This window comes from Paroedura picta, chromosome 7, assembly GCF_049243985.1.
Source record: "Paroedura picta isolate Pp20150507F chromosome 7, Ppicta_v3.0, whole genome shotgun sequence".
NCBI lineage: Eukaryota > Metazoa > Chordata > Lepidosauria > Squamata > Gekkonidae > Paroedura > Paroedura picta.
This window is the reverse complement of record NC_135375.1, coordinates 19,665,422-19,690,805: the sequence shown is the minus strand read 5'-3', so window position 1 is coordinate 19,690,805 and position 25,384 is coordinate 19,665,422. Positions and strand designations below refer to the sequence as shown.

The following is a 25,384-nucleotide window of genomic DNA, read 5'->3' as shown; positions in this document are numbered from 1 at the left end:
GAAGCAATTCAACATTTCAAGGATAACTACAAATTACAGCAAGGTCAAGTAGCCTGATTCGCTGTGAAGGTGAGACACACAATACAAAACCATTCAAGATTTCCATGCATGGAAATTCCCCGGCATGAAGAGGAAAAATACATAATGGCCTAATAATTGCATTCCTGTGTTTCCAGAAAGGGTCGAGGGAGAACATCCAATTTCAACAACGTGTTAACTCTTACATTCTCTGTTCAGTAGCGGAAGAATCCTTAACTGCTTGGGGATTACCTAGATCAGGGGTAGTCAAACTGCGGCCCTCCAGATGTCCATGGACTACAAGTCCCAGGAGCCCCTGCCAGCGAATGCTGGCAGGGGCTCATGGGAATTGTAGTCCATGGACATCTGGAGGGGCGCAGTTTGACTACCCCTGACTATCCTAGGCTGCCTACAGATGTATAACCGGAGGATCCATTTTTAAGTTCTAATTTGAAGTTTTTAGCCCAGCAAACTGGCTGCAGATGAATTTCACCAGAGCCAAGTTGGTCTTCCTCTTCTTACAGGTACTTAAAACCTGGACAAGGCCAGAGGTCTGAGCCCCAGGGCTCTTGGCTCACAGCTTGGGCGCTTATGTTCAGGAGCCAGGGATATGTTTGTTTAAACTAGTAAATTCTTTTTAGTACTTCTCAGTGAAGCACTCTGAATCACTTAAAGGAAAAAAGCAGCATGCTAATACTATAATTAAATAAGCTCTCCAATTTTAAGGGGAGGGGCTGTTAGAAAAGGGGTATTTTTGCACACTAGGTGCCAGCCTCCAAACATTTCTATCAACACACCAGCGCATGAATTAATTATGGCACAGAGTCCAAGAACCCTGAAACTAAACCTGTAAACAGAAGAGAGTATTGGATTATTATTCCCCAATCGGATTTTATTACTGCACGGTTTCTGACCACGCAACAGCTTTCTGTGACCAATTAGCTCCCTATTTTGCAGACAAAATCCCCCTGATCCACTCTGAGTTAGAGGTTGGTGTGGATACATGATCAGGAGATGTATCTTTGGCACCCACTTGTCTGATTTATATGGATACCTTTCAGCTTGTGGAGCCTGAGAATGTGGATATGATCCTGGGAGAGGTGAAAGCTAAATAAAATATGCCAAAGAGGGGCTGACAATGGGGGAGAGGAATAGCAAATGTTTACTTGAAGGGGAGGATTGTAATGTCTATGCTCAAGGAGGAAGTGATCAGATCTGTTTGGGGGAAAAAACCTCCCTGAACTCTACCATGCCGGAGGACTTCTAGCCAGACTCCAGTCTTCCATTCTTGCGCAAGGGGCTTGAACTGGCAGTCGTTTTATTTTTTATTTTATTATTAGATTCCAGGGGGCAGTCCCTGGAGCTTCTCGGCTCTAGGGACACTTGGAACAGAATAATTTTCTGGCCCAATTTCAATCTGGCTCCAGTTCCAGGGTTCGGAACAGACTGCTCTAGTACCTTGGTTAGAATCATAGACTCATAGAGTTGGAAGGGGCCATACAGGCTATCTAGTCCAACCCCATGCTCAACGCAGGATCAGCCCTAATGATGACTTCTGCTGAGAACTAGATAGGGGGAAGGCTGAGTCCACCTTGACATCTGACAAGATGGAGGTTCTCTGGGTTAGCAGAACGGCAGACCAGGACCTTGAGATCTCCCCTGCTTTGGATGGGGTTAGAGTGCAAATAAATCCCAGTGCATCCCAGTTGAAATGACTTGCAATTAAAGCTTCGGGTCACTTGTTTCAAAAGCAGTTCCTTGGAGCAATTCATGGGCATTCTCAGTGGTCGTTCCCAAACAGGTAGAATTTCAAGAGTAATATCCCAAAACACAACATTAAATTCCTCATCCTGTGCTGGGTTTTGTAACCATGGTTGTTTAAGTCTGTAGAGCACATCCCACAGTACTGAATGTTGGGGGTAGCAATTGTGTGTGGGCATTAACATCAACATTTCACCTTTCTAAATTTCAGTCTTAAATGAAGCTGCCTTAGACAGAGTCAGACCACTGGGCTGTCTAGCTGCTGTCTACTCCAACAGGGAACGTCTAAGACAGGGGTAGTCAAACTGCGGCCCTCCAGATGTCCATGAACTACAATTCCCAGGAGCCCCCTGCCAGCATTCGCTGGCAGGGGGCTCCTGGGAATTGTAGTCCATGGACATCTGGAGGGCCGCAGTTTGACTACCCCTGGTCTAAGACCTGAACATGAGAATGCATTCCCTCGTGGATGCTGCCTGGATGTTTTTAATGGAAGACCTTGGCGAGGGAGCCTGGGAATCCCTCACTTGCAAAGTGTGAACTCTGCTGCTTGTTCAGCTCCACCGGCTATTCTGGCTTCTGTTTTGCTTCTGTCCTGGGACTTCCCCCCTCCCTGCACCTGGCAGCTGCTGCTTTTGTTTGCCCTGACGAGTCTCTTGAGTGATCCTGTCCAATCCGAGATCACACAGAGAAAGAGGTTCTGTTGCTGGAGGCCGGTCAATAAAATTCCAGTTGTCTGATTTGACCACGCAGTGATGTCAGTTAGGGCAAATGAGGACAAGCGGAGAGTGAAGGAAATGTAAGCAAATAAGGGAACGTTGTTTTTTTGGGGAGAGCTTGCCATAAAGTGGAGAAGGTGTTCAGCCCTGCCAGGAACGTTTCTGGCAAATGGCGTGCAGCTTTGGCTAGGGTTCATGCTCTTCCCACTATTCCTGGCATGCACCACAGTGCCTCTTGGAAAGAGCTGTGTCTCCTTTCTGGGTTTTTTAATTTTGAATTTAACTCTCTGGTCTCAGGGCAAGAGAGTTGCCAGCACAGCTTGTCACTTGCAGGGTTGCTTCAACGTTTGGGTGGAGACGGATGGGGCCAGCAACTAGTCTCTTTTAATTATTTCTTTACACAACTGGGAAAGTGTCTGCCATTAATTACTATTTCTCCCATGTTTTTGTGAACTGCAACTGAACTCAAAAGGACTGATTAGCTGTCTTAGCAAAGAATTATCATATGGCATCATATGGCTTAAGAAGAAGAAGAAGAGTTGGTTCTTATATGCCGCTTTTCCCTACCCGAAGGAGGCTCAAAGCGGCTTACAGTCGCCTTCACATTCCTCTCCCCACAACAGACACCCTGTGAGGTGGGTGAGGCTGAGAGAGCGCTGATATTACTGCTCAATCAGAACAATTTTATCAGTACTGTGGCGAGCCCAAGGTCACCCAGCTGGTTGCATGTGGGGGAGTGCAGAATCAAACCTGGCAAGCCAGATTAGAAGTCCGCACTCCTGACCACTACACCAAACTGGCTCTCATAATTTGGATATTATGACACACTTTACTAATTTGCCACAATTTATTTTGCATTATATCTCTACAGTTATGATGGTTGTTCATTTAGTCCGAGGAAGAGTGCTTGCACTCGAAAGCTCACGCCTTGAATAAATCTTTGTTGGTCTTAAAGATACTACTGGACTCTATTTTTGTTGTGCTACTTCAGACCAACACAGCTGCACACTGGAATCTATCCTTTCTGGGTTGTTCAGCATACAGTTTGTGAAACGGTAGCCTGAGAGGCAAAGAAATTGATAAACTGCAGGTTGGCAGCTGTGCAGTAAGAAGAGGTAGTACCACTAGCATTAGGTGGGGTACTTGGCCTTCTCTTCCTCTCTGACTCCATTTCCAAGTGATTCTTTAGACATGCAATTTCAGGAAAAAGCTGCCTTAATATAGAAGAGCTGACTATCTATATCTCTGTAAAGTTACTCAACGATGCATTCAATTTTCATTTAATGATAAATTCAATGGAAGAGGGCACGGAGGGTAATTGTGATGACAGCCCAGCTCTCTCTACGGTTGCTAGATTCACCCATGAAGAGTGCAATTATCAACTGTGCTCGTCTTCTAACAAAAATATGAGCAGAAGAACATGACAACATACCTCATCAGATGTGCGAACTCTTCCCAAGCAAGCTGCTAGAGATATGGTATGCCCAGATATAGGGGTAATACCCAACAGCCCAGTAGGTCTGGCCTCAACTAGGGCTAGTAAGTTCTCTGCCCTGGCCCCTACTTGGTGGAATGAGCTCCTGGAGGCGATTTGGGCCCTGCGAGCTGGCACAGCTCCACAGGGCCTGAAAACTGGAGCTCTTCCACCAAGGCTTTGGTTGGGTCCAGTGAACTGAAAGCATCTACTGGGCCCCCACCAATATGCCCCAGCTGAAATCCCCATGGGAGATCAGACAACTGTTGAAACACAGTTTTTTTTTTTAAATGTTTTTAGTAACCGTTTTGTTAAATGTTAATGAGAATAAATTTTCATGAGAGTAATAGTTCAAGTTATTCTATTCATGTTGTTCTGCAAGAGGGCTGTGTACAAATGTAACAGAAATGAGTAATAAACAGCAACACTTCAGCGGAGAAAGGCTGATGCATCAAGGACCACTCTCGGATGTATTCAAGTTAACGCAGAAAATCACTTTCAAAAAATAGCCTCAGAATGACTTCAACTATGTAAATCACTAAAAAAAAAGCAAAGGGATTTGTGCCTTCGGTATGCTTACCTAAAGAGCCTCTTGTGGCGCAGAGTGGTAAGGAAGCACACATGCAGTCTGAAAACTTTGCCCATGAGGCTGCGAGTTCGATCCCAGCAGCCGGCTCAAGGTTGACTCAGCCTTCCATCCTTCCGAGGTTGGTAAAATGAGTACCCAGCTTGCTGGGGGGTAAAACGGTAATGACTGGGGAAGGCACTGGCAAACCACCCCGTATTGAGTCTGCCATGAAAACGCTGGAGGGCGTCACCCCAAGGGTCAGACATGACTCGGTGCTTGCACAGGGGATACCTTTACCTTTACCTTATGCTTACCTAATGCCATAAAACCATTTAATGTACAGCACCACATTCCATGCAAGCGGGAGGGGAAAAGAAAGAGGTGCTCCTGAAGAATAATCCTACCTGTGGCCTAAAAAGGTGTGCAGGAGGGCAGTAGCCTGCCTCACTTGATCGGCTGCACTGATACCAGGGAAAATGAATTGCATGATAATTGTCCATAAAAGTACTATTATTTTTTTTTGGGGGGGGGGACCTTATACTTAACAGGCAACTTCTATTTACAAGTCCGGCACTGAAAACCATGGCAACAACAGAAATTAGACACTGACCATCATCTGGAGGCTTTCTGAAGGCGCTCCTATTAAGAACAAAAACAGAACCGCATGTTTGCCGATGGCTAACATCTACACATCGCCCGAAAGCTACAACTGCAATAGCCAGCCAAGCAAAACATCGCAGGAAACAAACCCATAAAGACTTCTTGACAGTCCTGGTGTGTTAATGATACACTCTGCCTAAAGGAGAACCACTCGAGATAAAACTAAGCTTAAGAAATTTAATTGACCCTGCTCTAGGACCGCAGGAATTACCCAGTCTGCGTATCATTATTCCTCCATTGCTGGGCTTCTAATTGGATATAGCGGGTTTTTCAGATCTGCTGCAAAACAGCCCCTTTGCATGCCCATAAATAACAGCAATGTGCCAAGTTCAGCATTCACTCTTACAGGAATCCCCGCGTCAAATCCCGTCCCCAAAATCCGATTCTGCCACTGCAGCATGATGCTCTGCCATCCTCTCCTCCGTCTTGCCTCCCTCAGCTAATAGGGAAAGCGGAGAGACAAACCGGGCACCAGCGATGACTGATGAGCTCAGCTGTTGGCGCTGCCAACCAGAAGTAGGACGGAAACATCAGCGGGCGAAATGACAGTAGCCTGAAGTGGTACACGCGGGAGGAGGGCGGGGAAGGGCAGCGAGAGAGGGAAGCAGATGCCCTTTTGAACTCTTCGTTCTAGAGCTTGCCACGACTTAGTGCCTGTTCATTTGATGCATGCAAAATGCCAATCACTGTGAGATGGGGAGAGAGACTTGGCTTACTGAGGAATTCCCAGCAGGCTGAAAGGCTCCCTCTGGTGTATTTGGGCTTTCCCCTTCTAAAGGAAGATGAAGCACCATCCAAGGAGAATGTCTGGCCCCTGCTGCAACAGGGGCCCCTCAAGAACGTTAATGCCTACCAGCAAGGAGTGGCCACAGCTCCCCATTCAATTCCATGGGAGAAAATGCAGAAACCCATTCAGGAAGACTTGTTTGACTTATATATATCAAGTGAACTGGCTCATGGAGGTGTACATCATGTTACTAACATCATCAACGTTTAAATAATTCATTAATTTAAAAACTAAAATAGATGCACTTAAAATTTAGCGTAACATCTGGTGATAAAAACAGAATATCAGCGCTGGCAGTCTTAATTAACCTTCTGATCTTCCGGAGATGGTCAGGGGCCATCTTTTTGTTAGGGGGGGCCTGGAAGATGCTGCTACTTTACTTGCTCTAACCCAAAACCTGGTGGAAGAGTTCCGTCATGCAAGTCCTGTGGAACTGTGCTAGGGTCTGGATATGTTCTGGGAACTCGTTCCACCAGGTGGGGGAGCAGGACGGAAAATGTCCTGGCCCTGGTTGAGGCCAGCCATACCTCCTTGGGGCCAGGGACCACCAGCTGGTTGGCATTAGTAGAGCTTAAGTGCTCTTCAGGGGGTGTAGATAGAGAAGCGGTCTCTCAGATACACAGGACCCAGATGGCCTTGTGGGTAAGGACCAGAACCTTAAACTATTGTTGAGAGAGCTGACTAAGTTTGCTCTTTTCCCAAGTGATCCCAGTTTCTTTGGGAAAGGACCAACTTCAGCTGGGTTACTGATTATAGCAGGGATAGTCAACCTGTGGTCCTCCAGATGTCCATGGACTACAATTCCCATGAGCCCCTGCCAGCACTTGCTGGCAGGGGCTCATGGGAATTGTAGTCCACTGACATCTGGAGGACCACAGGTTGACTACTCCTATAGCCCAGGTACTCCATCCTGTAGAATTCAATGGGAGCCGACTGGTAACCACCTTTCGCCCTTCAGGACATAGCAGCATACACAGAACTCTCAGAAAGACTCCCGTCCAGAAGCAAACATACTTATCTTCAGCAGGGCTGGTTGTGCCACTCTTTGCATGTTTCCACTCCAGGCTTTGCATCCCAGGTACACTAGCATATACTAAAACAATGCAAGACTGGTTGAAGAGCCCAAACACAAATACATGCCAATCAACGAAAGAACACCTACGTTCTTGGCAGACTCCTACGGACTCCCACCCAACCTGTTACCACCCAACAAGCAAAAGATCATGTGGTGGAAGCCGGTACGGTTCTCCTGCACCCCGCCCCCCCCCCCCCTAGAATTTGAGTTCTCTGCCAAATGTGATTACCCACTTCTGCTTTACCCACCCGTGCAGACTTAATGGTATTAGAAGAGCCTTCGTCACTTCTGCCTCTCTTCCCCAACGTAGCTCCAGGCCAGGCTGCAACTTCTGCAGGAATTCTGCACTGATAACTGCAGAGGAACGGGTGAGTGGAAAATATTCCTAAATCCAGTCCAAATGTTAATTTGGGCGGAAAGATCCTGACCCCAATTGATGTGGGAATGGGCCTAGGTGTCCCCCTCCACAACGCCTCATGGGACACAGGACCCACAAATACCCAATCACACTCCCGCCATGCGCAAACCCAAAAACTGGAGAGTGTGTTCTTTAACCCAAAGTCCCAGGGCTAGAGTTATCTTTCAGGTGACCATCCAAGGGCAGGCCTGGCCAATCCATAGGCTCGCCAATTGTGAAGACGGCCTTTCACTCCCATGTTCCTTTTCGTGCTTGAACAGGGGGATCCAAGCTGCATACAAATTATAGTAACTCTCTAAGCTATGTCCTAATTTTGGCCCGCGGGTGCCAAGCTTGAACCCCGAAATTCCTAACACTTCATTAGATATTTCCAAATTAGAGCCATTTAGAAGCAATTCAGTCATAATATTTTAAGCAACAGCTTATAAACGCTTCCTTTCCCAAAACCTCATGCTGTGTTGCAATAATGCTGAATGCGAAATTGCTTCCAAAAAAAAAAAAAATGACACCCACAGAAACCAGAGCCTGCTCATTTTACTTTAAGGGCTTCAGCCCTAACAACAGCCCCTTCTTTTCTGCAAATCAAAGGTTGCAGACGGCAGTCGATTTGGTACATTGTTAGCATACCGAATTGCCTCAAAATGTAGGAAAGACTAAATAAACCTCAGAATGAAAACCAGATCTTTCTGCTCAAGAGACCTACAAAACAGAGAATGCTGCAGAGCAACAGAAAAAGGGCCTTCCAGAATTATCAGGAATTTAGGGCCTTCTTGGTGTAGCGACTAAAATTTGGAGAACTGGGTTTGATTCCCCGCTCCTCCTCCACATGCAAGTAGCTGGATGTCCTTGGGCTAGTCACTGTTCTCTCAGACCTCTCTCAGCCTCACCTACCCCACAGGGTCTCTGTTGTGGGGAGAGGAAGGGAAGGCGATTGTAAGCTGCTTTGATGCTCCTGCAGGTAGGAAAAAACAGGGTCCAAAAACCGCTCTTCTCTTATATTTTGCTTTTGGAAGTATTAACTTTCTTGGATCCATTGGTGACAGCGGCTTTCTATTGGACAATGCAGAAAACTCTGTCATCAGTTGACAATGTTATTACGGGATACAAGCACACGGTCGACAGTGGCACATCCACAGAACTCTCAGGATATCACAAAATGCCCTTGAGAAAGGAAATGATTTATAAAGCCACCGATGCATGAGGTGAGGGGAATTAGCGAGTAAGGTATGAGGCAGGGTTCCCTCTTCAAGAACTGACAACCTAAAGTTTGACAGTCTGGAGAAAGAAAACAAAAACAGGGATAAGAAGGAGATGAGTGACAGAAATGCCAAGGACACAAAAGGGATAAAAACAGCCTAGGGATGTAAATCTTCACAATCCAGCTAGGTGTACTTCAGTGGGCTTAACGGGGCCTAATTCTGCGTGGATTGTGGTATCCAACTGCCTTTGCAGGTTCAGCCAAGAGTCCTTCGTAATCCAGCTTTCTACTTCCAACAATCACCAGTCAGATGCCCCTGGGGAGCTTTCAAGTAGGACAACACTGAGATGGCCATCTGCTGATGTTTTCCCCCAGCATTATCCTTTAGTAAGGGGAAAGATAATCGCCATCATCCTTGTTTAGGAGCGGCAAAGAAGTACATGCTAGCTTTAAACACTCCTCCAGCTACAATCCAACATAGTAGGGACAATTTTAAGAGATTCGTCAACCACTCTCATTGGGCACGATTGAAACACCTCAACCACTCTCATTGGGCACGATTGAAACACCTGAAGAGATTCGTCAACCACTCTCATTGGGCACGATTTAAACACCAGAGATTTGTCATCCAGGCTCACTGGACATAATTTAAACACCTTTGCCTCAACTCAAAGCAAGCATTTAGTTCTTCCAGCCCTCAGCTTCTGTTGGCTCTGGGACTACAACCTTATTTTGGTTTCACTGCATCAACAATCCTTCGAGCCAAGGACTATTTTCATAAATCAAGTCCGGCTTTCTGTAAACAAAAACAAAAGAATTTATTCTGGCCGGATTAAAAGGAAGTCTTTTATAAGAGGTGCTGATAAGATCAGACCAAGCTGTCCTTCACATTCCTACTTCCAAGTGATGTGGGGGCTGGGGGGGGGGGAGGGGAAGCATTTCTTGCTTATACAGCAATGTCCACTTTACCTCACCTTTCTACACACCAAATAATCCCGGAAATATAAAACTCACATCCAAGAAACCGAGTTCCCATTTGTCAGGCACTGTCCCATTTTTTTATTACCTTCAGCGCTTTACTGGAATAGGTACAATAAATAGTGAACCTTTTAAAACACACACACACACACACTCTGACACGTTTTTTCCCTGGCATGGGAGACTATACTAGCCATACAGACTCTATCTCAGAGATCCCCAACGTTTTTGAGCCTCACTTTTGTGATTCTGACACAAGATGGTGAGCGCAACCACAAAATGGCCGCTGGAGGAGGTGGAGCCACAGAGGATGCCCAAAAGCAGGGGAAAAGAGGAGTCAATATTAAAGTATTCTGCAGCCTTTCTCAGCTTTGTTTCTGTTGAAAACCCCCTGAAACATTCTTCAGGCTTTGAGAAACCCCAGAAGTGGTGCGATCGTGCAGAATATAGTTGGGAAGCATAGCTGTGGACACGCCCACTTGGGTCCCCTCCCCACCCCACCCCTTCCAGGCCCATCACTGGCCTTTTGGGGAGGGGGTGGATGAGTTGACATGACCATGTATGTTCTTACCATCAATAAACATTAAATTTTTTTTTAAACATATTAAAAATTAACACCCACCCATTTGGGAAACCCTTCCAGGGCCATCAAGAAACTCCAGGGCTTCACGGCTGAGAAGGCCTCATACTCCGGGAAAGAGAAGTCAGAAGACACGGGATAAAACCAACACCGTGCTGGCAGCTGTCTGCACAGCCAATCAGAAGGCCTATGTGGCAGGAGCCTAACTGGCCTCACCCACTTTCTAAAAATACATGGAAAGGGGACACCAGGGAAATGGGTTGGTAGGCATCACCAATACTCAGCTACGTTCACAACAACGCTCATAGAATCATAGAATTGGAAGGGATATCCAGAATCATCTAGAACAGGGGTAGTTAAACCTGTGGTCCTCCAGATGTCCATGGACTACAATTCCCATAAGCCCCTGCCAGCATTTGCTGGCAGACGCTCATGGGAATTGTAGTCCATGGACATCTGGAGGACCACAGGTTGACTACCCCTGATCTAGAATGCAGGAACTCAAAACTTCCTGCCCACCCACAGCGACCCCAATTTCATGCCCACGCTGAGGCATGGGCAAAATCAGCACTGCCCTCTGGATTCACAGTACTATGCTGGAGGCAGACGCCATCCTGTTCCATTCTCAATTTGGAGAAAGCCTATGTGTTCCTCCTTCACTGCCTGGTCCCAATAATTCAAGGAATGACTGGCCACAAGGACACGTTTCCTAGTCTGGGGGTTCCTACTTGCATATTGTCTGCTGGACACCCATTACCAGAAGAAACGCCAGCACCCACTGCCACAATGGGCCCTTCAAACCTGCCATAGTTAATGCTCAACAAGGGTAAGAAACACGGAGGCGAACGCGTTGCTCTGTCTGCTAACCGTTACTTAAAATCCTTGCATGGTTTCAGCCTTCAATTATACAACAGGGAGGGATCTTTTCTTCTTTTTTATAGTTGCCTGTCAGTTCTCATTCTTGGTGCTGTCAGCACCCAGACTTGGGAATTTGCTCCTCTCTCCAGGGTGCAACAGACTTTGGAGATAAACAATAATTAGGGCCTTTCAGAAATCACGCCCGATAACAGCTAAGCTTCCTATGCCATGGTTTGAGGCAGAGTTTTATTTGGTCCCATTTCAGCGGGAGGTAATGAGAAACATTCCTTTTTTTAATGTTGTTCAATGCATGGTCAGCTAGGAAGGAGGAGTCTCAAATGGGCTTGCAAACACCTGTCCCTTCCTCTCCCCACAACAGACATCCAGTGAGGTGGGTGGGACTGAGAGAGCTCCGACATAATTCTGTGACTAGCCAGAATGGCTGTATGTGGAAAGGAGTGGGGACTCAAACTCAGCTCTCTAGATTACAGGCCGCTCTTAACCACAGCGCCAATTTGGTGGGGATTACTTCATCACTGTTTTTTGGGGGGAGGGGGGGAAGCATCCTAAAAAGCAGAGACATCGCTCTGCCAACTAAAGTGCGTTTAGTCAAGGCTATGGTATTCCCAGTTGCAATATATGGCTGTGAAAGTTGGACCATAAGGAAGGCCGAGCGTCAAAGAATTGAGGCTTTTGAACTCTGGTGCTGGAGAAGACTCTTGCGAGTCCCTTGGACTGCAAGGCGAACAAACCGGTCAGTCCTAGAGGAGATCAGCCCTGCCTGCTCCTTAGAAGGCCTGATCCTGAAGATGAAACTCAAAAACTTTGGCCACCTCATGAGAAGGAAGGACTCCCTGGAGTAGGAAGGACTCCTAATGCTGGGAGCGATCGAGGGCAAAAGAAGAAGGGGACGACAGAGAATGAGGTGGCTGGATGGAGACACTGAAGCAGTAGGTGCAAGCTTAAATGGACTCCGGGGAATGGTAGAGGACAGGAAGGCCTGGAGGATCATTGTCCATGGGGTCGCGATGAGTCGGACACGACTTCGCAACTAACAACAACAACTTAGTCACTGTGCTTAGTCACCTGGGCCCAAAGAAAACTGAAGAAAAATGCGGAGAAAGAGGGCCAAGGGATGACAGATAGGCTTCAATCTCCTATTGAGTCAAAGCTTTGGTCCAGCAAGGATATATGTTTACTCTTAACCAGCAGCAGCTCGTCAGGATCTGAACACTGAGGTCTTTCACAGCACCAACTACCCGACCTTTTTGACTGGAGATGTCAGGGACTGAACCTGGGGCCTCCTGCATTCAGGCAGATGCAATGCTACTGGGAGATCCCCTGAACCCTTGCAACATCAAAGGTGCGACTCACCAGGCCGCGGCAGATCGGCTTTCTAGAATGTGCCCAGGAGGGTCTGAATTAGCAGGTTTAGAGGAGGCATCACAGCTACTGAATCATCAAGGGAACAGCTCAATCAGTGCTCTGAAGCAACAGGGCCGCCACCGTTTGAAGACAGGCTGACGGAAACTCAACCATGATCACTACAGGCGTCGTCCCTTGAGTAATTTCAAAAGTTATTCCAAAAAATAAAAACATTAACGGTAGATAATTACACATCATTAGCCGAGCTCTGAAGCACCCTGAAAAAGCAGTAAGACGAGATCTGCCCCACGTAGAACGAGAGGGGAGTCAAGACTTGCTTTGGTAGCACACAAGCTGGATCGCAACAGAGCAAATTACACTCCGTCTCCTGCAACCCCTCAGGGTGTTTCAGCTGATGAAAAGAGCACAGGGAAAAGGCAAGAAATTCCTCCTCCCACGCAGCGGTCCTGACCTGAATCAGGGCCTCATGGGTGTTTACTCAGGAGCTGCCACCAGGAAGTAAGAGCTGCAGCCTAGTTGCAAGTCTCCTACAGCTAACTCATGCGGCTTGTAGCGTCTGGTTGGGCTTTTACGCTGAGCTGTCTCGGGAGACCTTTAGTTCACAGCCACATCTGTGCTCCCTCAGCCAAGCAGCTAGTGCCTGCCAAGCGTGCTCCGGTGCCACAGTCTGCCAAGTGCACACACCTGGTTGCAAACCTTACGTGAGGCAACACGAGTCAAAGAGAACACGCTCTTTTGTGCAAGCTGCAACCGGAGTGCGCATGAAGGACATGGCCCGGTCCACTAGCCAAGGGACAGAACATAGAATCATAGAGTTGGAAGGGGCCATACAGGCCATCTAGTCCAATCCCCTGCTCAATGCAAGATCAGCCCAAACATCCAAGAGCCCGTGACCACAACCAACAAAAATGCATTCCCCCACCTCTTTTCAAATGCGAAATTGGAAATCTCAAGGCAGACATTGACATCCAACCCCAACAGAACGGAAAGAGGCAACCGAAGTCACCTATAAGCCACTTTCTCCCCCAGTCAAGTGAATTATGTGCAATCACTGAAAGTGGAATTTGGTTTCACAGCTGCAGGGAAGACTATTTGGGATCGACTGCAGTGGAAACAAAGCTGAAGACAATAAGCACATCAGTAGACGTACGGCACCATTTTCAGAACATGCATTTCTTCACAACTTCTGCAGCAATTCCAGGACGGTGCATCGTCCCTTGAATCCTGGAGAACTAATTCTCTGGCTCACTTCACACACGCTGGATTATTCACTTGCAATGCAACTTAGCAACTGTTTGCAAGCAGATATTCCTGTTTTGTACAGGAAAATCCAGCTGAGAAGGATTGCTGAAGCTCACGGAAAGCGAATGACCCAATGCATGTGAAGTGAGCCTCTGCTGAAACCGGGTCAGCCAGCCAGATGAGTCCCATGACCAAACTTGACTTGGAGGCAGCGTTCCCAGGTGTGCTTCCCAGGCCTTCTCCAACAGATGACCTCAGCCCTACGCAGACTGACTCATGAAGGTCTGCAAGCCACTGCCTGCTGGTCACATGGCCCAGACCTTTCCTTCACAATTCTAATACAACAGCCCAGCACTATTTATCTACTGTATGGCAATTGTGCAGCCAGGAGATCTGTGGATTGTCTGGCAGTCAGGCAAGGGACGTCCCAAGGCGGCTTGCCATTGCCTGCCTCCAGGAACTCCATCCAAATCCTAGCCAGGGTCACCCCTGCTTAGCTTCTGAGATCTGATAAGATTGGCCTTGTTTGGGATACTCAGATCAGGGCAATGGCTTGGTGTAGCGGTTAAGAGTGGTGGCTTCTAATCTGGAGAGCCAGCTTTGATTCCTCACTCTTCCTTCATATGCAGCCAGCTGGGTGACCTTTGGAAAGTCACTGTTCTCTCAGAGCTCTCTCAGCCCCACCTACCTCACAGGGTGTCTCTTGACGGGAGAGGAAGGGAAGGGGATTGTAAACTGCTTTGAGACACGTTCAGTGAAAAGCAGGGAATAAAAAAAACAACTCTTCTTCAAGTGTCTGATATAGACAGGAGGCTAAAGCTTCAAAAGATGGCAGTAAGTTGAGCCTTCCAGATGACAATGCAACTGACAGCGGGCTCAGTTCCCTATGCTGGAAAAAGCTGATTGCTGGGAGCGCTTTCAGACACAAACGGTAGCGGAAACCACTGGCAGAACCCTGTGCTGTCAATTTTGTGCATGTGTTAACTGTCGTCAATTAGCCTCTGACTTCTATCAATCCTGTGAATTAAGAACCTCCCAAACATCCTATTGTTAACAGCCTTGCTCATGTCTTGCAAACTGAGGGCTGCGGCTCAATCCATCTCATACTGGGTCTTCAAGAGCCAGCGTGGTTGTAGTGGTTAAGAGCGGCAAACTCTACGATGGAGAACCGAGTTTGATTTCCCGTGCTTCCACATGCAGCCAGCTGCGTGACCCTTGGCCAATTACAGTTCTCCTAGAGCTGTTCTTGCGGAGTAGAGCTCTCTCAGCCCCACCTACTTCACAGAGTGCCTGTTGTAGGAAGGGGAAGGTATGTGTAGGCCACTTTGGGACTCCTTTGGGTAGTGAAAAGCGGGGTATAAAACAACAAGCTCTTCTTCCTCTTTTCTTGCTGCCTTCAACTTTTCCTAGCATTATTGTCTTTTCCAGTGACTCTTAAGCTTATATCTATATTACACATTTCTGGAAACTTTTACATTTCCAGATAGCTGTTGTGTCCTATCCTTCAAGAAAACGTCGAGTCGCTTACATGGAGCTCCCTTGGGATTCAGACACACAAAAGACAGGTCAATATCCCCATTGCCCAGGTGACCACATACAACTGGAGCACAGGTGGTCCTGAGGGGTGGGGATGCAATTAATAACCTAGCTCAGAATTCGGCTCCAGAGCACAGACAACTGAGAGGCCTGCCATTCTCCCCCGCAGTACGCTACCTGCGAAACCATTTTCGCCCTTGTCGTTCATTAACTCACCGCTTTATCAAGGTAAGAACAAAAGAATGTTTCCCTTGTCAATAACAGAGACGTGTCGCTTGGTACTTACATCACTCTTCCGGAACTTTGCTTTCAGGCTCTTCATGTTTATTCCATTCAGACTTCCAACCTTTATACGCCTTCAACACCTAAGCAAAAAAAGAGAGAGGGTGGAAAAAAGCTGTTAAGTTCCCAAGGGCACTCCACGCTTCAAAGGGTCTTCTTAAACACCAGAGGACATGGCTACTTTCGAGAAAGGGTCGCCTCCTCCGTGAACGTTCTGGAAACTCACCTATTCAGCCGCACAGATTCCTGAAACTTTATACGGACCAAGCCCGCTTGATCGGGTTTCTGTACAGCTGTGCGGAAAACAGATTTACCCTTTGCAAAGGTGCATTTTTAAAGGAGCACTGACCGAGCCTAGCGCATGCATAAATCCATTCGCTTATTTGTAGATTTATTTATTCATTCTTTTGGCGGGGGGGTGGGGGGGTGGGGCGGAAGGGGCACCAAAGACGCAGATTTGAACTGCATTGAGTTTCATGAAGAAGGCTCTTGACACCTCTCTCCAACAGGGAAAAAAGAGAGGAGAGAGATAGGATGATAATTCGCGGAGGAGTTACGAAATCCTGCTTTGGCAATTCATTTGACTTTACCTGGGTGAAAAGCATGTGTTATGCAACCCGTTTTCCCAGCCATATCAGAGAGGCTGGGTTACCTGAAGGGACCCCCCCCCCCAGGAGAATCCATACCATCTCTGGCCTTTTTTTTTCTATGGTAGTGGTTTTCTTCACCCCACCCCCTCAATTCCTTAACCGTAGTGTCAGCTGCAGTATTGTGGAAAACGCAGGGCCTCTCCTCTCCCGTAAAATCCTCATCAATGGGGAATAAATACCTAGAACAGGCCTCCCCATCTGCACCCACTCTATGGCTGTACCTCTGCTGAATTTTAGAGGGGAATCTCAGAGGAGGGGGGGGGCATCCTGAATGTGCACAATCCTATAGAAAACAGAAAGCCAGGCGGCTGATCACCTGAAACAGATGTTCTCCACATATTCTAAGAAATGCATTTTGGGTTCTGAAATGCTAAGCAAACAGATTGGCATAGAAATTAATAATTCTACCTTTTGTTCAATAAAATCAGTCCAGTGGCACCTTTAAGACCAACAATGATTTATTCAAGGCGTGAGCTTTCGAGGGCAAGCACTCTTCGTCAGACTATGAACTGACCATCATAACAGTAGGAATATATAAGCAAAAGTTAATCCTGTTACATTAGTAAACTGTGTCACAGCATCCAAACACAGCCACATGATAACTCCCTGCCAAAACAGCCAATCAGACCCCTCGGACCCATTTGTAGTTCACAAAGACATATATCAGAAATAAAAGTGTCAAAGCCAGTGATCCACAGCTCACAGCTTAGCTTCTGCTTGTAAGAAAGGTTCACACTGGTGTGGAGACAGATGGGGCCGGGAGTAAATAGTAGGGTTAGAACAGGGGTAGTCAAACTGCGGCCCTCCAGATGTCCATGGACCACAATTCCCAGAAGCCCCTGCCAGCGAATGCTGGCAGGGGCTTCTGGGAATTGTAGTCCATGGACATCTGGAGGGCCGCAGTTTGACTACCCCTGGGTTAGAAGCTGCCACTTTTAAACACTACACTAAGCTGGCTCTGAAAGGGGAAGGCTGGGAAGGAAAATGGGGGTTCTTGATCCTTGGGCTTCGGATATTATCTACCAGTACACCAAAGTCTCTTGTGGCGCAGCGTGGTAAGGCAGCAGAAATGCAGTCTGAAAGCTCTGACCATGAGGCTGGGAGTTCAATCCCAGCAGCCGGCTCAAGGTTGACTCAGCCTTCCATCCTTCCAAGGTGGGTAAAATGAGTACCCAGCTTGCTGGGGGGTAAACGGTAATGACTGGGGAAGGCACTGGCAAACCACCCCGTATTGAGTCTGCCAAGAAAACGCTAGAGGGCGTCACCCCAAGGGTCAGACATGACCTGGTGCTTGCACAGGGGATACCTTTACCTTTACACCAAAGTTACTTAAGTGTAGAAATACTCTATCTCTGGGATGGCTCAAGCTTGAACACATCTCACTTCCCTGACTCTCACCACTTTATTATAGGCACTTAAATCTAAATTGGCTCCGATGGAGACAAAAACAAACAAGAGACAGGAGCTCCTATCAGTTGCACTCAATCCACAGTGGCCTCCCCTGCAAGTCATCGCTTGTGATCCAACCCATAATAACAACAGGAACATTTGTCAAGTGCCAGTGACCCAGTGTGACCTAATAAAGCTTAACGCACAGCAAAACACACCCGGAGTCCTACCTGGCTCAGGGGATCTTTCTGCACACTCGAGAATCAGTTGTTCAATGACTCATGTGCTGAGAAACCGGCAGATCTGCCAAGATGACAAGTCATCGGAGCCACCCTCAAAAGCGTCACTGGGCGATCGTGACAAGAACCCTGCCTAGAATGCCGCCACCCCCCCAAAGAAAAGAAAATAATGGAATGTTCTAGCATTTGACAGCCACTAAATATCTGCAGGGTGGAATCACAGTCATAATATATGTTCTCTCTGCCCACAGCTCAGCATCCAATAGACAGGGACTACCTTGGCCCAGTCCAGGTTGGGACTACAAAATCAGATTTGTGATTCTCGTGGGAACAGTGCTAGAGGCAGGTGGTCCTGCAAGATGCAGGCAGTTCAAGCATTGTAAGAGTAAGGTTTGAGTCTGGATGTTTCCACCAAGCTGCAGCCTCCCACAAGTTTCTGAAGCCTCCCTTTCCCTCCAACGGCCGGAAAGCACGTTTGGCATGCCCCAATGTGGCTTCTCCTGTGTTCACAAAACGAAACCATAACGAATGCTCTCCTTCTCCACCTCCCAATGTTCCTATACTAATCTATCCGTACATAAGCTAGATACCAACACAGTCACACCCTTGAGAGCTGGCTTGGCGGAGTAAATAAGAGTGGTTGATTCTATTCTGAAGAGTCGGGGCTTCATTCCCTGCTCCTCCGCGTGCAGCCAGCTGGGTGACCTTGGGCTAGGCACAGAGCTGTTCCCACCGAGCAGTTCGCTCAGAGCTCTCTCAGTCCCATCAACATGACAGGGTGTCTGTTGTGGGGAGAAAAAGGGAAGGCAATTATAAGCCGCTCTGAGGCTCCTTCAGGCAGTAAAAAGCCAGCTCTTTAATATTATTATTACGGAGGCTATTACTTAAGGAACAGGTTCTGTGGGTAAAAGCAACCAAGTGTAAAATTGCCAGTCCTTGATTGGTGCCTATCCCTGACTTGGATGAGAGTTCTCTCGGCCTTGCCCTCCTCACAGGGGGTCTGTTGTCGGAAGAGGAAGAGAGGGTGATTGTAAGCCTGTAAAGCCATCGGGACATATCTGTAGCTGGACCCTGGAGGATTTGCAACTGGTAGGTGTGGGGGCAAGAGCCTCTTGTGGCGCAGAGTGGTAAGGCAGCAGACATGCAGTCTGAAAGCTTTGCCCATGAGGCTGGGAGTTCAATCCCAGCAGCCGGCTCAAGGTTGACTCAGCCTTCCATCCTTCCGAGGTCGGTAAAATGAGTACCCAGCTTGCTGGGGGGTAAACGGTAATGACTGGGGAAGGCACTGGCAAACCACCCCGTATTGAGTCTGCCATGAAAACGCTGGAAGGCGTCACCCCAAGGATCAGACATGACTCGGTGCTTGCACAGGGGATACCTTTACCTTTTAGGTGTGGGGGCAGGGGGGGTATGATCTGGTGAGCAAACTGTGGCCCTCCAGTTGTCCATGGACTACAATTCCCATGAGCCCCTGCCAGCATTTGCTGGCAGGGGCTCATGGGAATAATAGTCCATGGACATCTGGAGGGCCACAGTTTGCTCACCCCTGATCTAGTGGTTTCACCCTGTTGTCTTTTTACCGCCATCTTAGGTTTTTATTGGGGTCTTATGGGTTTTTAGATTTATGTAAACCGCCAGCAACCAGTGTCTCCGGGAGTGGTGGTCTAAAATTTTGATAAATAAATAGACCACAGAGGGCAAATGCCTGCTTGCTGAAGAAACAGAAATAATCCTGAAACGTGAAAACATGGGAGCAGTGAAAAGTGGGGTATAAAATATAACTCTTCTTCTTCTTGTGCAACCAAGAAACAAAACCCAAGGCAGAGCTATGCAGAGAGGACCAGGCTCAGCTTAACGATTGCAGTGGCCATCAACCGAAAAGGCCACCCCTGAACTCAGGAGCATCTTTGAATGCACACCTGTATTTCCCCCCCACTATAAATTAATGGTTTCCTTTTATTTCTGCGGGAAAGAGGAAACTCTTGCACTTGGAACCTTTGTGCAGATGGCCAAGCTCCCCACCATGCATAGGGAGGATCCCTAACTCTCTCTGAGTGGCCAAACTCTTAAGTGACCAGCATCACAGGATGTCCTTCTGAATACAGGCAGGCACTTGGCTGTCTCCCCGGAGTCTTCGTGACACAAGGCCCTCCAAGCTAAACATCTCTCCCAGCATGATGCCACGGGTCTTGCTAGTCAACTGGGAGACACTGGATTTCCAAGCTCAGAAAGATATGCACATTTCCTGTTACCTTCTAGACACTGCAAGAACGTTAAGATTAGAACGAGTTCACCATCATTTTCATGATCCTTCCTATAGCCACAAAAGATAGGGAGATGTCCCTGCAAAACCAATGAAGGACGAATCTCTCTAAGTATTAGGTAGAGATGTTCTTAAACCAGCTGATTCTATGGGCATTAACAGAGAAGGGATCAGTGTATTAAATTGAGCCAAACCGGGGCAAATGCCTGCTTGCTGAAGAAATAGAAATAATCCTGAAACGTAAAAACATGGGAGTAGTTACAGCAATTCATCTGTAGGCATTTCTGCAGACTTAGATATACTTTAAAAATCAATATTAAGAGATTATCAGGTCAACTGGACAATCTAATAAAGCATGTGCAGTTTCCTGTTTCAGAGGTAAAGGGGAGAATAAAATATGTATGCAAGTTCACTAATGCCCCCAGCTCAGCTCAAACATTTGGATCTTTGCATCATTTTTATATTAGTTTGGGAAGCTGCCTCTTTTAAACATATAGGTTAGTCCAGGCCAAAGTTCAGTACTAACAGTATAAAAAGTCACTGATTACAGGCAGTACGAAAACATTACACTTTTCTTACACCATGAAAAGACACTGGGCATGAAAAGACAGTGTGCCCTGCATGAAAAAATGAAAAGATGATGTGGCTCAGTGGTAGAGCAGCTGCTTTCCATGCAGAAGGTCCCAGGTTCAATCCCTGGCCTCTCCAGTTGAAAAACACATAAGACAACCAGGTCTAATAACAGTTATTGGGGATACCTCAGAACAACGGCTGGAAAACAACAGTGGTAGGAGAACCAAACTGTCCGCACCATAACCAAGAAGACCCTTTCTCATATGGGAGACAGTGGTCCTTCAGTTATATGGCCTACAAGCCACAGAGGTCAATATCAACCCCCTGAATTGAGCAAATTGGGAGCCAGTCCAGATGGACTAAGACTGGAGTGATACGGTCTTTGTGATGTACCCTCAGTCAACTCTCAGGTGACAGCATTTCGTACAAACTATAGCCTCTGGACTGTCTTCAAGAGCAGCCCATGTAGACTGCATTACAGTAATCTAACGAAAATGCTTCCAGGAAATGCATTACCGTGGAAAGATCCTTCCCACCTAGGCTCCTCCATGGACCACACCTGCCACCTATCCCTTCTTGGTGGAGTATTCAGATGTTCACGCGACAGCAGAGACCTCTAGCTACAAACTCATTCCTTTAAAGGGGGCACAGCCACATCCAGAACTCGAGACATCCCAATAATTACGGCAAACTTTCCCCCGCTATTTTTTCAGGATTACATTTCAGATCGCCCCAAACAGCTTCCAGCCTCCCTAGGGTCTGCTGGAAGCATGAGATAGAGCAGAGCATCATCCATGTACCAGGAGCAACTAGCCAAAACTTCAAGACTGGCCTCTCCCGGAAGCTTTATATAGGTGTTAAAAAGATGAAACCTTGTGGGAGACCAGAGGTCAAGGGCCAGACTCAGCAGTACCCCCCCAACACCACACTGAAGTAAATAAAATGTCCCTCAAGATGGTGGCGTGAACGGCAGATGTTCAACTGCCAACCCTGGCATGGAAGAAGGCAAAGAGAAGGATTTTATACCCTACTTTTTAGCGTATCCCACATGCTACAGTTTAATTTCTCGGATGAGTCAGAACAAGAGACATTTATACACAACGTTTCTTTTTTTAGTACTTAAAGAACTCCGTCCGTGTTACCTGAGGGGGGGGGAAACCCCAAGAGCCCCACTGGCGCTACTAACATAATTTACTCCAACATTAAATTCCGTGAGTCAGAATTCACTTCATCAACGCATAAGGTAGACCAGGCCAAAGATCATACACGACAGAAGCTGAGGGAGAGACCTTGTGGGAACGGAAGTCAAAGTAATCAGTTCCCTCAGAATAGATTTAAATTACCCCTAGATCGCTGTTGGATAGGCAAAATGTAAAACCTAATGAAGGATGAAATTAGAGAAACAAACATAGAAGGAATTTAGGTATCACCAAAGTTAACTTCCTGCTGTATCTCCGTATTTCATTTCATCCTTCACTGGGTTTTATAGTTATCTAGCAACAATGGGGGTGTCTTTAACCTACTTTAACTAATTACCCTTTGGTTTGAATCTGGTTTCAAACCAGATTTCTTGCAACATCCGCCCACACACACACAAACACACACAAACACGCCCCACCTTTCTGCTATATAAGCTCAATGGATTTATACTCCCAACGCATCTAACAAAGCGAGCGGCTGGAATACATTTTGTCAGTCTTTAAGGTGCCACTGGACTCCTACTACAGAATGACACAGGTACCCACATGGAATTGATAGAATGTAAGGAATTCTCTCAGTAGCTGCCCACATTTTGCTGAGGAAGAAGACGCAGAAGTCAAGATCTTAACTGGGGACTGCTTAGCCTCTACATTCCCACAATTATTGAGAATTTAAGAGCCCGGCCCAAAAAGACCAGTGGTCCACCTAGTCCAGCATTTTGTCTCACACAGTAGCCAGCCAATGTAGCCAGTAAACCACAAATGAATCCATGCAGACTCAATAAACAGTTTAATGAGGGAACCTCCTAACAGGAGTGTGCCAATTTCCAGCTGAGTAACATTACTCTTGTTTCAGTAAACTTTTTCAGTATGTCATGTCACAATCAGTGGACAAAGTGAGATTGAAGGGCAAACTCTCTGTGTTCGCTACATCTTCAGGAACGTGCCAATGGCAAATTCCTGGAGATAAACAGAACACAGAGTGTTTGCCCTTCTATCTCATTTCGTCCACTGATTGTCATATGATACACTGAAGAAGTTTACCAAAACAAGGGTAATTCACAGAGACTTGTTTGTTATGCTGTTGGAAATTGACATGCTTGTTAGGAGGTTCCCTCACTGAACTGTTTATCGAGCCTGCATGGATTCATTTGGGGTTCACTCACAGTGGCCAACCAGTTCCTCTGGAAAGCCAACAACAAGGCAGAGAAGCTGAGACCTTTCCCCAGTTTTCTCTCCTAGCACTGGCATTTAGAAATTTACTGCCTCTCAAGGTAGAGGTTCCCTTTAGACACCACGGCTTGTAGCCACTGAGGGACCTGTCCTCCATGAATCTGTCTAATTCCCCTTTCGAAGCTATCTATGCCTGAGGCCATTACAGCAGCAAACCCAACATTTTACCCACTCATTCGTATAATTGTCCGTCCTGAATTTAATCAACATCACCGGATGCCCTCGAGTTCTAGTATTTTGAGAAAAAGAAGACAAAGCTTACATGAGGAAACAGTTATGAGCCCATAATCATATTAGTGCATTTCCTGGGGGAATGATGCACTGGGTCATGTTTTCTCAGACACCTCTACCAAGGGTGTTTCCACACAAGTTATTTGCCCAGAGTTCAATGCTGTTTGGAAGTGTGATCCTTTTCCCAGCTTCTCCATAGCATTGTGGGGCATTCATGTACCTCTGGTGAGGTTCCCCGGTTTCTTCCTGATCTTCCTCAAGTCTGCTTTGCCCTAAATTTTTGGCAAAGATTGCAGCAAGTCCTGGGTGGCAGCCCTGTGAGTAGAAAAGTCTGGATTTCCCTGGTCCTGTTCACATGGCAGCCAACTTGGCCAATATTTGGATGGGAGATCTTCAAGGATCTGGATGGCAGTTCCTCTGAGGAACACTAGGGGTCAGGATGCAGGGGCAGGAAACAGGAAACCACCTCCAAACATCCCTTGCCTGGCTCTCAGACTATCCTCCTATCTACACTACACATACCACATGATAAATAAAGAAATAATCTTCTCCCTGCTACCAAAAGCTTGGGCTTTTTTGTAATCTGCAAATTTAATGGTCTTATGTTGATATAAAAAGGTAAAGGTATCCCCTGTGCAAGCACCGAGTCATGTCTGACCCTTGGGGTGACGCCCTCTGGCGTTTTCATGGCAGACTCAATACGGGGTGGTTTGCCAGTGCCTTCCCCAGTCATTACCGTTTACCCCCCAGCAAGCAAGCTGGGTACTCATTTTACCAACCTCGGAAGGATGGAAGGCTAAGTCAACCTTGAGCCGGCTGCTGGGATCGAACTCTCAGCCTCATGGGCAAAGCTTTCAGACTGCATGTCTGTTGCCTTACCACTCTGCACCATACTCTTACGCTAAAAGATGCATCAGGTTCTCTGAGCTCCCAGCTTGCATTCAGGAAAATAAAAAGTCTCTAGCCCATTTTGTTCCAGAGATATGCTTTCCCCTCATATATCTCTACAACATAAAAAACTACAGACCTTTTTTTTTTAATTAACAGCCATTTCACACAAGTTAATACACTTTCAATTCATTGACAATCCACCTTACAATTGGATTTTACTATGCGCTTCAACAAAAGCCACAGCCAAACGATTGCTAGAGTGCATGGAAAGTGAATTGATACTCGGCATGCGTGAAAGAGTCCTCAAAAGTGGGGACTTGGAAACCTGATAAATATTTTAACAAAGCAGCATATCAATATAACACTATCAAAATTCTGAATGGAAAAGAAAAACTCTGCCCAGGGAAATCTGTTGTGTGAAAGCCCTGTCACTAAAGTGCCATATTAGCAGCCACAGCAGCAAACGGGAAACTAAATCTACTTCTAAAGAGCATTGGAAGTGAATTATCCAACATGTGCAGAATAAGCCAAATCCAGTATCAACTCAACGCACCACCACCTTCCCTTCTAAATATTATAGCCACTTTGCCCTGCATATACAAGCAGAACCTGGCTTGTTGTTGTTGTTAGGTGCGAAGTAGTGTCCGACCCATCGCGACCCCATGGACTATGATCCTCCAGGCCTTCCTGTCCTCTACCATTCCCCGGAGTCCATTAAAGTTTGCACCGACTGCTTCAGTGACTCCATCCAGCCACCTCATTCTCTGTTGTCCCCTTCTTCTTTTGCCCTCCATCGCTCCCAGCATTAGGCTCTTCTCCAGGGAGTCCTTCCTTCTCATGAGGTGGCCAAAGTATTTGAGTTTCATCTTCAGGATCTGGCCTTCTAAGGAGCAGGCAGGGCTGATCTCCTCTAGGACTGACCGGTTTGTTCGCCTTGCAGTCCAAGGGACTCGCAAGAGTCTTCTCCAGCACCAGAGTTCAAAAGCCTCAATTCTTTGACGCTCGGCCTTCCTTATGGTCCAACTTTCGCAGCCATACATTGCAACTGGGAAGACCATAGCCTTGACTAAACGCACTTTTGTTGTCAGGGTGATGTCTCTGCTTTTTAGGACGCTGTCTAGATTTGCCATAGCTTTCCTCCCCAGGAGCAAGCGTCTTTTAATTTCTTTGCTGCAATCC

The 25,384-nt window shown here is 47.0% G+C and overlaps 1 protein-coding gene across 4 annotated transcripts in view; it reads right to left on the bottom strand.

The window, feature by feature from the left end:
* Window positions 1-25,384, bottom strand: part of RAI14 (retinoic acid induced 14) — a 122,090-nt gene that overhangs the window by 80,812 nt on the left and 15,894 nt on the right. For all 4 annotated transcript variants that reach the window (XM_077346941.1, XM_077346942.1, XM_077346940.1 and 1 more), the window contains one exon: window positions 15,542-15,620. In XM_077346941.1, the coding sequence (XP_077203056.1) occupies window positions 15,542-15,577 (36 nt within the window). In that variant the 5' untranslated portion in view covers window positions 15,578-15,620. The remainder of the gene's footprint in view (window positions 1-15,541; window positions 15,621-25,384) is intronic.